The following is a 12,900-nucleotide window of genomic DNA, read 5'->3' as shown; positions in this document are numbered from 1 at the left end:
CAAATCCTCCTGCTTCAGAGATAATCATGACCCTGTCATTTAAAGTTCCACGTCAGTGATTTGTACTGTGTTCAGAAAATTATGCAACTGTCACCAAGTGAATTTTAGAACATTTCCTCGCCCCTGAGTAAAACTTTGGTATCTATTAGCAGTTACACCCCATTGTCCCTTCCGCCCAGCTCATGGCCACCACTACTCTATTTTCCAGCTTGATGAATTTGTCTGTTCTGGACACTTCATAGCAATGGAATCCTACATGCAGTAATCTTCTGTGACTGGCTTATTTCACTTACCATGAGGTTTCCAAGGATGAGCCATGTGGTAGATTGTATCAGTACTTCTTTTCTTTTGGCCAAATAATGTTCTTTTTGTATTAATATACCACATTTTATTTTTTGATTCATCAGTTGATGAATATTTTGGTTGTTTCCCAGTTTGGGCTAGTATGAATAATACTGCTATGGACATGAGTTTTACATGGACGTATGTTTTCATTTTTCTTGTGTAGGTACTTAGGAGTGAAATTGCTTGGTCATGTGATAACTCGAGGTTTAACCTCTTGAGGAACCGCCCAATGACTTCCTAAGCAGTTACACAAATTTTACATTCCTGCCAGCAATGGAATGAGGATTTCAGTCTCTCTACATCATCACTAACATTTGTTATTGTCTATTTTGGGAGGATCCTCACCCAAGGATATGTTTTATTGATTTCAGAAAGAGGGGAACAAGAAGGAGGGGGGTGAGAGGGGGAGAGAGAGACATTGATGTGAGAGAGAAACACTGATTGGTTGCCTTCCATATGTGCCCCAACTGGGGACTGAACCCACAGCCTAGTTATTGGGTTGGCCAAAAAGCTCATATGGTTTTTCTGTAAAACAAAAGACACATTTTTATTTTCACCAATAACTATATTGATTTGTATATTTTGAGTATGTTGGCTATCTCTTGCATTGTATAACCTTGATTGTTCTCAATTAATGTCTCGATTTGATTGCTTCAACTGGTCTTCCTGACTAAGGAGCATCATCCAGCGAGAGATCTCCAGCACGAAGCTTCAGAAACCACTTTTGACATATTTGATCAGTCACAGCACCTTCTCCATACACTGCACACATATTTTTTTTGCATTTCATTTGCTTTTTTATCTTTCTTGAAATAATGAAGCATAATATGCTGAAAATTGTTGTGTATTTTCTTCCATCTTCAATATTAAAATGACTACACAAAAATTTACCAATTTTGATGGGTTTTTCTTAATGCATGCTGATATGACAGCTGTCAATACAATCTAATAAAATTGTTTTGAATGAAGTTAAAAACAACTAAGCACTACTAGAGCTATCTTATGGAAAACAATCAAATGAATTTTTGGCCAACCCAATATGTGCCCTAATGAGGAATCAAACCCTCAGCCTTTTTTAAAGGTGTACAGGAAGACGTCTAACCAACTGAGCCACCCAGCCAGGACATGTCTGTTTTTTTACTGTAACCACTCTAGTGGATGTGAAGTGGTATCTCATCATAGTTTTGATCCGCACTTTCCTAGTAATTAATGATGTTACACACCTTTTCATATTCTTTTTTGGTCATTTATATCTTCTTGCAGAAATGTCTATTTACATCCTTTGCCCTTATAAAATTAGGTGTCTTTTTTAAAAAAGATTTTATTTATTTATTTTTAGAGAGAGGGGAAGGGAGGGAGAAATAGAGGGAGAGAAACATTGATATGCGAGAGAAACAATGATTTGTTGTCTCTCACATACCCTCAACAGAGCCAGGGATACCTGGCCCACAATCCAGGCATGTGCTCTGACCAGGAATCCAACCTGTGACCTTTTGGTTTGTGAGACTGCACCCAACCCACTGAGCCACACCAGTCAGGGCTGGGTGTCCTTTTCTTGTTGAGTTGGAAGACTCATTAATATTTTCTGGGTACTAGTCCCTATCAGATATGATATGCAAATATTTTCCTTCATTCTGTGGGCTGTCTTTTCACTTTCTTGAAGGTGACTCTTGCAGTGGAGAAGTATTCTCCACTTCTTTTCTTCTGATTTATCTTAGTGTGTTAAAACACACATAACATAAAACTTACTCTCTCGTGCATTTTAAGTATACACTAGGTGGAGTTAAATACATTCATAATGTTGTGCTACCAATGCCACTATCCATTTTTAGACTGTTCTTCTTGTGAAACTGAAACTGTATACTTATTAATCTATAAGTCCTGATTGCTGCCTTCCCCCCAGCCCTAGCAGCCACCATTCAACTTTCTGTATGATTTCGACTGCTGTGAGTACCTTATATAGTGGAATGGTACAGTATTTGTCTTTTTGGACTGGCTTATTTCACTTAGCACAATGTCCTCAAGATTTATTCATGTAGTAGATTGCAGAATTCCTTTCTTTTTAAGGGTTAATATATTCCACTGTATGTGCTTACAATACTTTGCTCAACCATTTGTTTGTCAATGGATACTTAAGTTGCTTTATGTTTTAGCTATTTTGAATAATGCTGCTATGAACATGAACATACAAATACCACTTCAGGACCTACTTTAGATTTTTTTGTCTATATACCCAGAAGTGGTATAGCTGGATTATATGGTAATTCTATTTTTAATTTTTTGAGGAACCACCATATTGTATTCCACAGCAGAATACATTCCCACCAGTAGTACACAAGGGTTTTGATATTCTCCACATCCTCTCCAACACTTACTATTTTCTGTTTGTTTATTTTCTGATAGTTGCTATCCTAATGAGTGTGAGGTGGTGTCTCATTGTAGGTTTTTAAATCTGTTTTTATTGTTATTCTATTGCAGTTGTCCCAATTTTCCCCCCTTTGTCCTCCTCCGCCTATCCCACCCTCAGCTCCCACAGTCAGTTCCCACACTGCTGTCTTTGTCTGTGGTTATTCATACATGTTCTTTGACTAATCCCTTCCCCTTCTTGCTACCATTATCCCCCTCCCCCACACTGTCATTGGGGTTTTGATTTTCATTTCTCCAACAATTAGTGATGTTGAGTATCTTTCCTATAAGGCCATTTGTGTATCTTTTTTGAAGAAATGTTAATTTGAGTCCTTTGCCCATTTTTTAAATCAGGTTGTTGGTTTTTCTGTTGTTGAGGCTTAGGAGTTCTCTATATATTCTGGACATTAATCTCTTACCAGATATGTGATTTGCAAATATCTTCTTCAGCTGTTCATGTTGCCTTTTTACTCTGGTTGTAGTGGGTTTTGATGCACAAATTTTTTTTAAGAACTCTGTTTTGCCTATTTTGTCTTTTGTTGCCTGTGCCTTTAGTGTCATATGTGAGAAATCTTTGCCAAATCCAATGCTGTGAAACTTGTGCCTGTTGTTTTCTTCTAGAGTTTATATCAAGACAAGTCCTATGAATGAGGATTTTCCAGGGAACTGCCAGACATGTTAACTAGTAACAACTCTACGGGGACAGGGCTTTTAAGGGAGCACCAAACTTTTCTGCCCATTCCACTGGGAACTAGGCTGCCTGTTTTCACAGCTGCTGTAGTTGTGATGATGTAGTTTTTCAAGGCTAGTGGGGACCTGAGGAGAAGGATATGGGAATAAGGCGGTTAAAATTTAGTATAGCTTACTGCTGTTACCAAGATTCAGCTGTTTTATTGTTTTTATTTAGTTTTTATTTTTTTAATTTATGTTTTGTTTCTGTTATTACAGCTGCCCCAATTTCCCCCCTTTGTCCCCCTCCACCAAACCCACCCCCCCACTCCCTCAGGCAATCCCCACACCATTGTCTATGTCCATGGGTAATGCATGTATATTCTTTGGCTACTATATTTCCTATGCTGTACTTTACATCCTCATGACTATTCTGAAACAACCAATTTGTACTTCTTAATTCCTTCACCTTTTTTGCCAATTCCCCAACTCCCCTCCCATCTGGCAACCATAAAAACATTCTCTGTATCTATGATTCTGTTTCTCTTCTGCTCTTTTGTTTTTTTCAGATTCAATTACTGATAGATACATATTTATTGCCATTTTATTGTTCATAGTTTTGATCTTCTTCTTAAAGAAGACCCTTTAACATTTCATATAATACTGGTTTGGTGGTGACGAATTCCTTTAGCTTTTTCTTGTGTAGGAAGCTCTTTATCTATCCCTCAATTCTAAATGATTGCTTTGCTGCTAAAAGTTATCTTGTTTGTAGGTCCTTGCTTTTCATCACTTTGAATATTTCTTGCAAATCCCTCCTAGCCTTCAAAGTTTCTTTTGAGAAATCAACTGACAGTCTTATGTGAGCTCTCTTGTTGGTAACTAACTGCTTTGCTCTTGCTGCTTTTAAGATTCTCTCTTTGTCTTTTGCCTTAGGCATTTTAATTATGATGCGTCTTGGTGTGGGCCTGTTTGGCTCATTTTGTATAGGATTCTCTGCACTTTCTGGACTTGTATGTCTTTGTCCTTCACCAAGTTAGGGAAGGTTTCTGTCATTATTTTTTCAAAAAGGTTTTCTATTTCTTGCTCTCTCTCTTCTCCTTCTGGCACCCTTGTGATGTGAATGTTGGTACACTTGAAGTTGTCCCAGAAGATTTTTACACACTGTCCTCATTTTTTTTGGATTCTGTTTTCTTCTTGTTGTTCTGATTGTGTATTTTTTACTTCCTTATAGTCTAAATTGCTGATGTGATTCGCAGCTTCATCCACTCTACTATTGATTCCCCATAAATTGTTCTTCATTTCAGTTAGTGTATCCTTCATTTCTGACTGGTTCTTTTTTATGGTTTTCATGTTGGTTTTTTGTGCTATTGAAGTTTATTTGAGTTCACCTACTCTTCTCCTAAGTTCATTGAGCATCCTTATAACCAGTATTTTGAACTCTGCATCTAGTAGATTGCTTGTCTCCATTTTGTTCAGTTCTTTTTCTGGAGTTTTGTTCTGTGCTTTCATTTAGGCCATGTTTCTTTGACTCCTCATTTTGGCAGCCTCCCTGTGTTTGTTTCTATGTATTAGGTAGCACTGCTATGACCCCCTGGCTTGGAAGAGTGGCCTAATGTATTAAGTGTCCTGTAGGGTCCAGTGACACAGTCTCCCCTATCACCCAAGCTGGGTATTTGAGGTGCACCCACCTTGTGGTCTGTGTACACCCACCTTTTGTAGTTGAGACTTGATTGCTGTTGGCAGGTCAATGGGAGGGATTTACCCAGGCCAGTCAGTTGCAAGGACTGGCTGTGGTCACTGACCACCAACCTCCAACCACCATGGAGGATAAGCTGTGCAGGGACCCACTGCACAGAGCAGGACTTAGTTCAGCAGGGCTTTGGTGCCTGCTGAGTTTGCCCCTGAGTGTGTTACTTGTGGAGGTATTTGGGTGGTGGTGCTCTGACATAGTCTATAGCTGTTCACTTGGTGCACAGGCTCTGAGGCCTCCCAGAAGGTGAAGGCCAAGGACAGCCACCACCTGTGTCCTGTCCAGGGCCACCTGGCATAAGCTACAAAGATATTTGCAGTTGGCTGCTACTTGTGGTGGGCTTGGAGGTGCCCAAGCGAGGCCAAACTGTGAACGAAGACCAGCTGCTGCTAGTGCTAGGCCTGCGGCTACTTAACAAAGGGTATGGGGCTCACTAAGGCCAGATGCTGCTTGTTTGAGAGAATTTAGGAAAATCTGAAGCATGAGCCAAGACAAGCTATTTGTATGGAAAGGCCACTGAAAACAGCTTGGGCTAGCCCCAGAGTTGGGCGGGGTGGAGCCTCAGGGAATCACCAGGGTGGAGGAAACAGTGTGAGCCAGGTTGATGAAGCCTCAGATATGGCACCTACCTGCCCACTCTGTGGAAGTAGGGCTCAGAAAAGGAACAATGGCCTCTGCCAGCACTTCTGTGTGGGAGAAAAACTGTCCCCCAGCTCTCGCCCTGATGCCAGACACTGCAGTTCCTCCTTGTATGTCTCTGGTGCCTTTCAAGCTGCTGCCCTAGTGCTGGAGCTCAGTGGGAGTGAGTCCAAGTAAGTCTGTGGGGGGGCCCTTTAAAAGGAACTGCCTGGAACTCTAGCAGTTTCTGTCTTCCACAGCCTTAATCCCCACTGGTTTTTACATCCAGAAGTTAAGGGGACTTACCTTCTTGTGGCACTGGAATCCTAAGCTGGGGGAGGGGGGCAGGGGTGAGGCTGGGACCCCTCACGCTCAAGCTATCCCTCCTGATTTTTATCTACCATACATGGGTGTGGGACCAGCTATTCCACTTCTTTGCCCCTCCTACCAATCTCAGTGTGGTTTCTTTAATTCCATAGTTGTAGGACTTCCATTCAGATCAATTTCTGGCAGTTATGAATAATGGTTGTTTTACAGTTGAGTTGTAATGTTGATCTGGTTGTGTGAGGAGGTAAGCTTTGTTTACCTATACCACCATCTTGAACAGAAGTGTTTTTGTTTAGTTTTTAAAGATTATTTATTTATTTATTTATTTATTTATTATGAGAGAGGGGAAGAGAGGGAGAAGGGGAGGGAGAGAAACTTGGATGTGTGAGAGATCATATTAATCAGCTACCTCCCACACACCCCTAACTGCAAACCTGGCCCAAAACCCAAGCATGTGCCGTGACTGGGAATCAAACCAGCAACTTTTGGTTCACAGGCTGGCATTCAATCCACTGAACCACACCAGCCAGGGTTGTTTAGTTTTAAAATGAACAAATTTGAGGTTCTATGATTTGGTTAATTTATCCATACTTCCTAAAAACATGATATTGACTTTTTTTGCCATTGTTATAACAACTTTTAAGGAGCAGGCAACTTCTGGAGGACCTTATTTGAACATTTGGAAGTGTTTCCCATTTTACATCTTAACTTCACCTGAATCCATTTGAATGCAGTGTTTATGTATGGCCTCTTTGTTCTGCACAATATCTAAGTTTACTTACAGTTTTTGTGTGCTGCTATAGTTCATTTCTTTCCACTGCTCTACACTTATATTTCCTTGTGAGGATCTATCCAATTTAACATCCATTGTCTGTGAATACAGGGTTCTTTTCTTTTGCAATGCTCCAAAAAGGGCTTCCATGACCTTATTGTCCAGTAACATGATGAAAATAAGCAGAAATTTTCAAGGGGTTTGCCTAAGAGTAAAAAAGCTAAGTGATAAGGTACTTAATACTTCAGTTTAACTAGAAATAAAAAGTACTATTTCAAAGTGGCATACCAGTTTACATTTCTAAAGCAGTTTACGATAGTGCCCACCATTCCATAGTAATACTTGCAATTCTCGATCTTCTATAGCCCATCTAAGGGGCACATAGTGACATCTCTTTGTGGCTGTATAATCTGCATTTCTCTGAATTCTTATGAAGTCAAACAGCTTCAGAAATGTATTTTGACTCATCCTTTATATTTTGACTCCACTAGAATAAGGTTTCATCCCCATCCATCCATATAAACTGCTCCACTCCAGGTTACCAATGAATAACTCCCTACTGTGAAATCAAATGATCAACACTCAGTCCTCCCCTTATAGAGTGATCTGCATCATTTAAAAGAAGGGATATGTTCTGACTTAACCTTTTCAAAGAATCACCCTGCCTGCTGGGTGGAAAAGAGGCTACTGTGGGAGCCAGGGTCAAAGCAGAAAGACCCTTTCAGCACTTCTATAGTTGTCTATGAGGGAGTTGATGGTGACTTGCAATGCACTGGAGAATTAGGGTGGTGATCAAAGGTCATATTCTGGATGTATGTGGAAGGCAAAGTCAAGAGAATTTGTGGATGGACTGGGCTCATAGTGTATAACTCTTCTAGAAACACTTTCTTCTCTTGGTCTTCAGGACAATACTCTCTTGGTGGTACTTCAACCACACTGGCCACTCTGTCTCCCATTTCTTTCCTGAGTCCTTCTCATCTCACCAACATCTACACATGGAATGCCATGGAGCTAAGTCCTCACCCTGTCCTTGGACCTTTTCCCTTCCCTGGCTATACTTACTTCCTAGGCAGTTTCACCTAGTCCCATAGGTCCTGAATTCCAGACTCAATCATCTTGCTGCCTAGCTGAAGAGCCAACTTGGATGTTTAATAGACATCGCAAACTGAACAAGTCCAATGCCTACTCTTTCCACACTCATACCCATCTCAGCAAATGGCAAGTCTATTTGTGCAGTTTCTCAGAGCAAAGCTCCTAGAGAGACACCCTTCTTTGCTTCCTTTCTCTCATACCTTACATTTGCTTCATCAGCAAATCCTTTTAGCTCAGCCTCAAAATATACCCAGATCAGCCTCTTCTCACCACCAGCATTTCAACCATTCTAGAAGCGTCCAAAACACAGCTTGGCACACTCCAGGAATTCTCTGCTTCTGCAGCTATCCATTGTTCTGCCCCTGCCTGTTCCTTACTTACAGAGCAGATGGAATGATCCTTCCATCTTCTCAGCTCCAGTCACTCCAAACCTACTCAGGACAGGGTTATAATTTTTAAAAATTTTAATAGATCAGAAACTTTGCCTTATTTGATACTGTCTCCATAGTACTAGAGCAGTTCATAGGTACAGACTCAGTAGTGGTGAAATGAATGAATGGTTGAAGGAAGGAAGGAGTGGCCATATGTATCAGTCCTTTAGTACACTTAGACTTCTATAAAAAGCATCAAACTTAGACAGCAAGGCCTCTGGAGTGTGCAAGGCTTGTCCTGAGCCATTTGCACGTAAGGATTGAGGATATGGTCAGAAGAGGGAGAAAGCTAGAATCCTTCACTGGTTCCAAGAAACATGATTGCTTCTTAAAAGATTTTATCTATTTATTTCTAGAGGGGGGGAAGGGAGAGATTAAGAGAGGGAGAGAAACATCAATGTGTGTTGCCTCTCACACACCTCTCACTGGGGACCTGGCTTGCAACCCAGGCATGTGCCCTGACTGGGAATCGAACTGTCGACCCTTTGGTTCCCAGGCCAGCACTCAATCCACTGAGCCACACCAGCCAGGGCTGGTTCCAAGAAGCATGATTGCTTCTAATGCCAAAATTGTCTTCATTTGGGCTCTGAGGAAGAGAATAAAACCCCTCCCAGTCTTACCCATAACTGGGTCCAAGACAGTAATTGCCACATGAACAAAATCTTGCTCCTTGCCCCTTCAGAGATTTACAATTTAGTAGAGGAAATAGAATATGTTTGCAAATGACTGTATGGTAGGTCAAAATGTCATAGGTATAAAGGAAATCCAGTGTTGTGGCTTGATTTGAATGTCTTATCATTGTAGAACATATGATTAACACCCTAATCTTCATGGTCATCCCATCTGGTTTTGTATCTTCTCCGAATGTATCTGAGTACCCACTGTATGCCAGGCACTGCACTAGATACAGCACACGTGCAACCTAATTCAATCTCTCCTCTGTCCTGCGAGAGGCATTCTCTGTGTGGCCATCTTCATGTGGAGGAAACTGAGGCCCCAGAAAGTGAAGTTCCATGTCTAAGACCAGTCATCCAGAAAGTAACACCTGGGACTTAGGGACATGAATATAAAATCCATGTCAATCAGAAGAAAGGTGACTTTCTTCTTTTAAAAAGGGTTATTATTATTATTATTTTATTTTGTGTCAGACTGGAAGAACATAAAACTCAAAGTTTACACAGCCCTCATGCTGTCAGCATCCACAGAGAAGAAAAGAGCGCGCTCAGTGCTTAGGAGAGGTGCTCTATTGTTTACTTGTAGGCCTGCATTGTTTCGTAAAACAGTTTTATATATGCACAGTGGTTATAAAAGCACCAAACATGACAATAAAGAGGAATAAAAATTGTATCTCTTCTGGAAAAATTCATGAATACACCTAACAAATTCTTACTTTAGGTGCCTTATTATATAAAATGTAAATACTTCAGTGTAGACTCTCAATAGTTAGGGGATTTGCCATACTGATACCTTTTTGTTGCAACTGTTTTAGTTTTCCTATAAAGAGATTCCTGTCTGTGAGCTTTTGTTAAATCAAGACACATTAGTTACCTGAACGTTGGGATTCATTCACATTTTTAAAAACAAAGGATTAATTAGTAGTCTTTGCTTTATTTGGTATATTTATTTGCATTTCTTCGGTTTTACGGTAACCTGATTTATCTCTTCATGGAAGTGTAAAGGACAGCTCTGAGTGGCTAAGGGGTCAGTGGAAGGCGGAGGGAGAGCCTTTTCTGTTTCCAGGCACTGGCACTCTGACTTTTTTTCTTTCTCATGTGAAAATTTTTTACTTTTCATGTGAAATTGTCTGCATTACCATGCAGCTCATGATTGTTAGGCGACTGAAAATGCATTACTAGAAGAAATGTTGTGGTTTCAGAGTTTATTCCTTTTGTCTCCTACAAGGTTTCTTTCTGTTTCTCCGCTAATTCATGAGTACCTCCAGAATTTGAGATTCTGAGAACATGTTCCATGAATAAACAAATGCATTTCCCACTCTCAAAGTATGAATTGATAATTCCACTTAATGGCAATGATATTTACATACCCTGTTCTATAGAAAACACACACTTGATGGTCTGTTTCAGATTGACTCCCCCCTGTATAGGTTCTCTCCACAAGTACCCTCAAAGAGAACCCGTGTTTCATTCAATAGAGTACAGAACCGTGTGCTAGAGTACTTTCAAGAGCCTCACTGGAGCTGTGAGAATTGAACTAAATAGGCTTATGGAAGAATAAGGTCATTCAGTGGAAACAAGACTATGATGAAGAGCCCAGAGTGGGAAGTGGCCATGGTGTGTATGAGGACTGAGGCTCTTCCTGTTAGACATCCTGATATGAGGAAACGCTTGTTTTCAAAAGTCATAGGAGACAACAGTTGAAATGGACCGGACCACCCAATTGTCACAGTCTTTGAATGCCACACCAAGTTTACATTATCTCCTAGAGATCATGGGGGGAGCAATGGAAGTTCCTGAACTCCAGACTGTGGGGACAGAATCAGTGTCTGGGGCATCTTAGTAAGGGTCTTAGAAAGCCCGGTTAGATGACAGCAATGAAACAGGCATGAGGCTGCAAACACTTGGTCAGTCATGATTTTACCTCAGTGTTCTCTTCTTAAATAATTTTTAACACGTCTTCTAACTGTGAGAAGAGCCACTGTGACTTTGTTGTTCAGAAATTGATTCAAGACCTTCCTATCCTCATATATTTCATTCTAGCGCAACCTCATACAAGACTTAATTTTATTAAATAACAAAAATGGTATTGGATCTTTTTAAAAATTGTTCCATAGTTCAAAAGCTGTAAAACTTAATGTCCAGAAGTGGGGGGATATTAATTTTAAAGAGTCAGCATTTCGCCTACATTCTTGGCAGAAGTCAGTGAGCATATTTGCCCAAGAAAACATGAAAATTCTACTCTAATGTTAAGCTTTTAAACACAATAAGCCTAAAAAATATTTTAAACACATTTTCAAAAATGTTTGCATCCTGCCCTGGCAGGTATGGCTTAGTGGATTGAGTGCCTGTCTGTGAACCAAAAGGTCGCCAGTTTGATTCCCAGTCGGGGCACAAGCATGGGTTGTGGGCCAGGTCCCCAGTTGGGGGCATGTGAGAGGCAACTGATTGGTGTATCTCTTGCACATTGATGTTTCTCTCCCTCTTTTTCTCCCTTCCCTTCTCCCTAAAAGTAAATAAATAAAATCTTAAGAAATAATATTTGCAACCTTATAATGTAAACCTTTAGCAGAATTGCATCCTATCCTAAGTTGGCTCTGGTTAAACACTTGGTCAACATTTTTTTTAATCCTCACCCGAGGATATATCTATTGACTTTAGGTGGGGGCAGGAGGAGAGAGAAACATTGATGTGAGAGAGAAACATCCATTGACAGGTCTCCCCCCGACTCTGTACACACACAGACCTGGGATCGAACCTGCAATCTAGTTATGTGCCCTGATGGGGGATCAACCTGCAACATTTTGGTGGACAGGACTATGCTCCAACCAACTGAGCCACCCAGCCAGGGCTTTGCTTGGTCAACATTTAATGAGCACTTAAAATCAGCTGGACCCTCAGAGCTGAGCAAGATACAAGCCCACCACTCCATGATGTCAGAATGTAATGGGGAAAAAGACACTCTCACTGATAATGGCTTCACAATGTGGTCAGTTCATGAGAGAGATCAGCATCATTTATAAGTCAGTGAGGGACAAGCCATGTACTGGGCAAGTAAGGATATCAATTGTCTTCTTGCTCTTTTTTTTTTTTTTTTTTTTTTTTAACTGAAGGAAAAGTCTCATGAGGAGGTCGAGAATGTACATTTAGCACCTGGGGTAGGACTCAGGTTCCACCCCTTATTAGCTCTACAGCAAAACTCTTTTATATGTGTTTCCATGTGTATAAGAAGATGGTCTAACAGAGTGAGTGGGAGAATTAAATTAAGGCAATGAACATAAAGTATTTAGTATAGTGTCTTACACAGAATTGATGTTATTATTTTACATGCTTTGTGCTTTCTTTACAATTAACTACCCTCCAATGCTTTGTTCCTTTTGATTGTCAGGGGGTAATATATTAACTTAATAATGAAAATGCAAAATAAATATAATAAATAAAGTAGAAAAACAAAAACAGAAGGGAAAATGAATACTTCCAACTAAACTCAGTACTGCACAAGTTTGCCTCTTGCCTAGGTTGCTTATTCTCTCCCATGTACTTGGACACGGGGTGATTATACCACCCTGGATCAGAACAGCCCCTTCCAGAGAGTTCCAAATCTAAAGGAGTTTATAGGATATATAAATCCTAAAATGATGCTTTATCTAAAAACTGTTATTTACTTTTTAATTTAAAATCTTTTAATTTCATGAATATACTCCACTGGGAAAATTAGAACAAATCAAATAAAAAATTTTTATATAATGTGTAGTTGTGATAGGAATGAAAAACCCTGGAAGAGATATATGTCTTACAAAGCAGTTGGAAAATGGT

The 12,900-nt window shown here is 40.2% G+C and overlaps 1 protein-coding gene across 5 annotated transcripts in view; it reads left to right on the top strand.

Annotated features, from left to right (window-relative positions):
- Positions 1-12,900, top strand: part of TMEM116 (transmembrane protein 116) — a 116,633-nt gene that overhangs the window by 56,991 nt on the left and 46,742 nt on the right. The window contains exon 11 of one of the 5 annotated variants that reach the window (XM_045201037.3): positions 509-2,310. The exons of the other annotated variants lie outside the window; for them this stretch is intronic. Within the exon in view, the coding sequence (XP_045056972.1) occupies positions 509-586 (78 nt within the window). The 3' untranslated portion in view covers positions 587-2,310. Of the gene's footprint in view, positions 1-508; positions 2,311-12,900 lie in introns of those variants that run through there. 5 annotated transcript variants of the gene reach the window in all.

Source organism: Desmodus rotundus, chromosome 7, assembly GCF_022682495.2.
Source record: "Desmodus rotundus isolate HL8 chromosome 7, HLdesRot8A.1, whole genome shotgun sequence".
Lineage (NCBI taxonomy): Eukaryota > Metazoa > Chordata > Mammalia > Chiroptera > Phyllostomidae > Desmodus > Desmodus rotundus.
The sequence above is the reverse complement of the archived record's forward strand: the minus strand, read 5'-3'. Positions and strand labels throughout refer to the sequence as shown.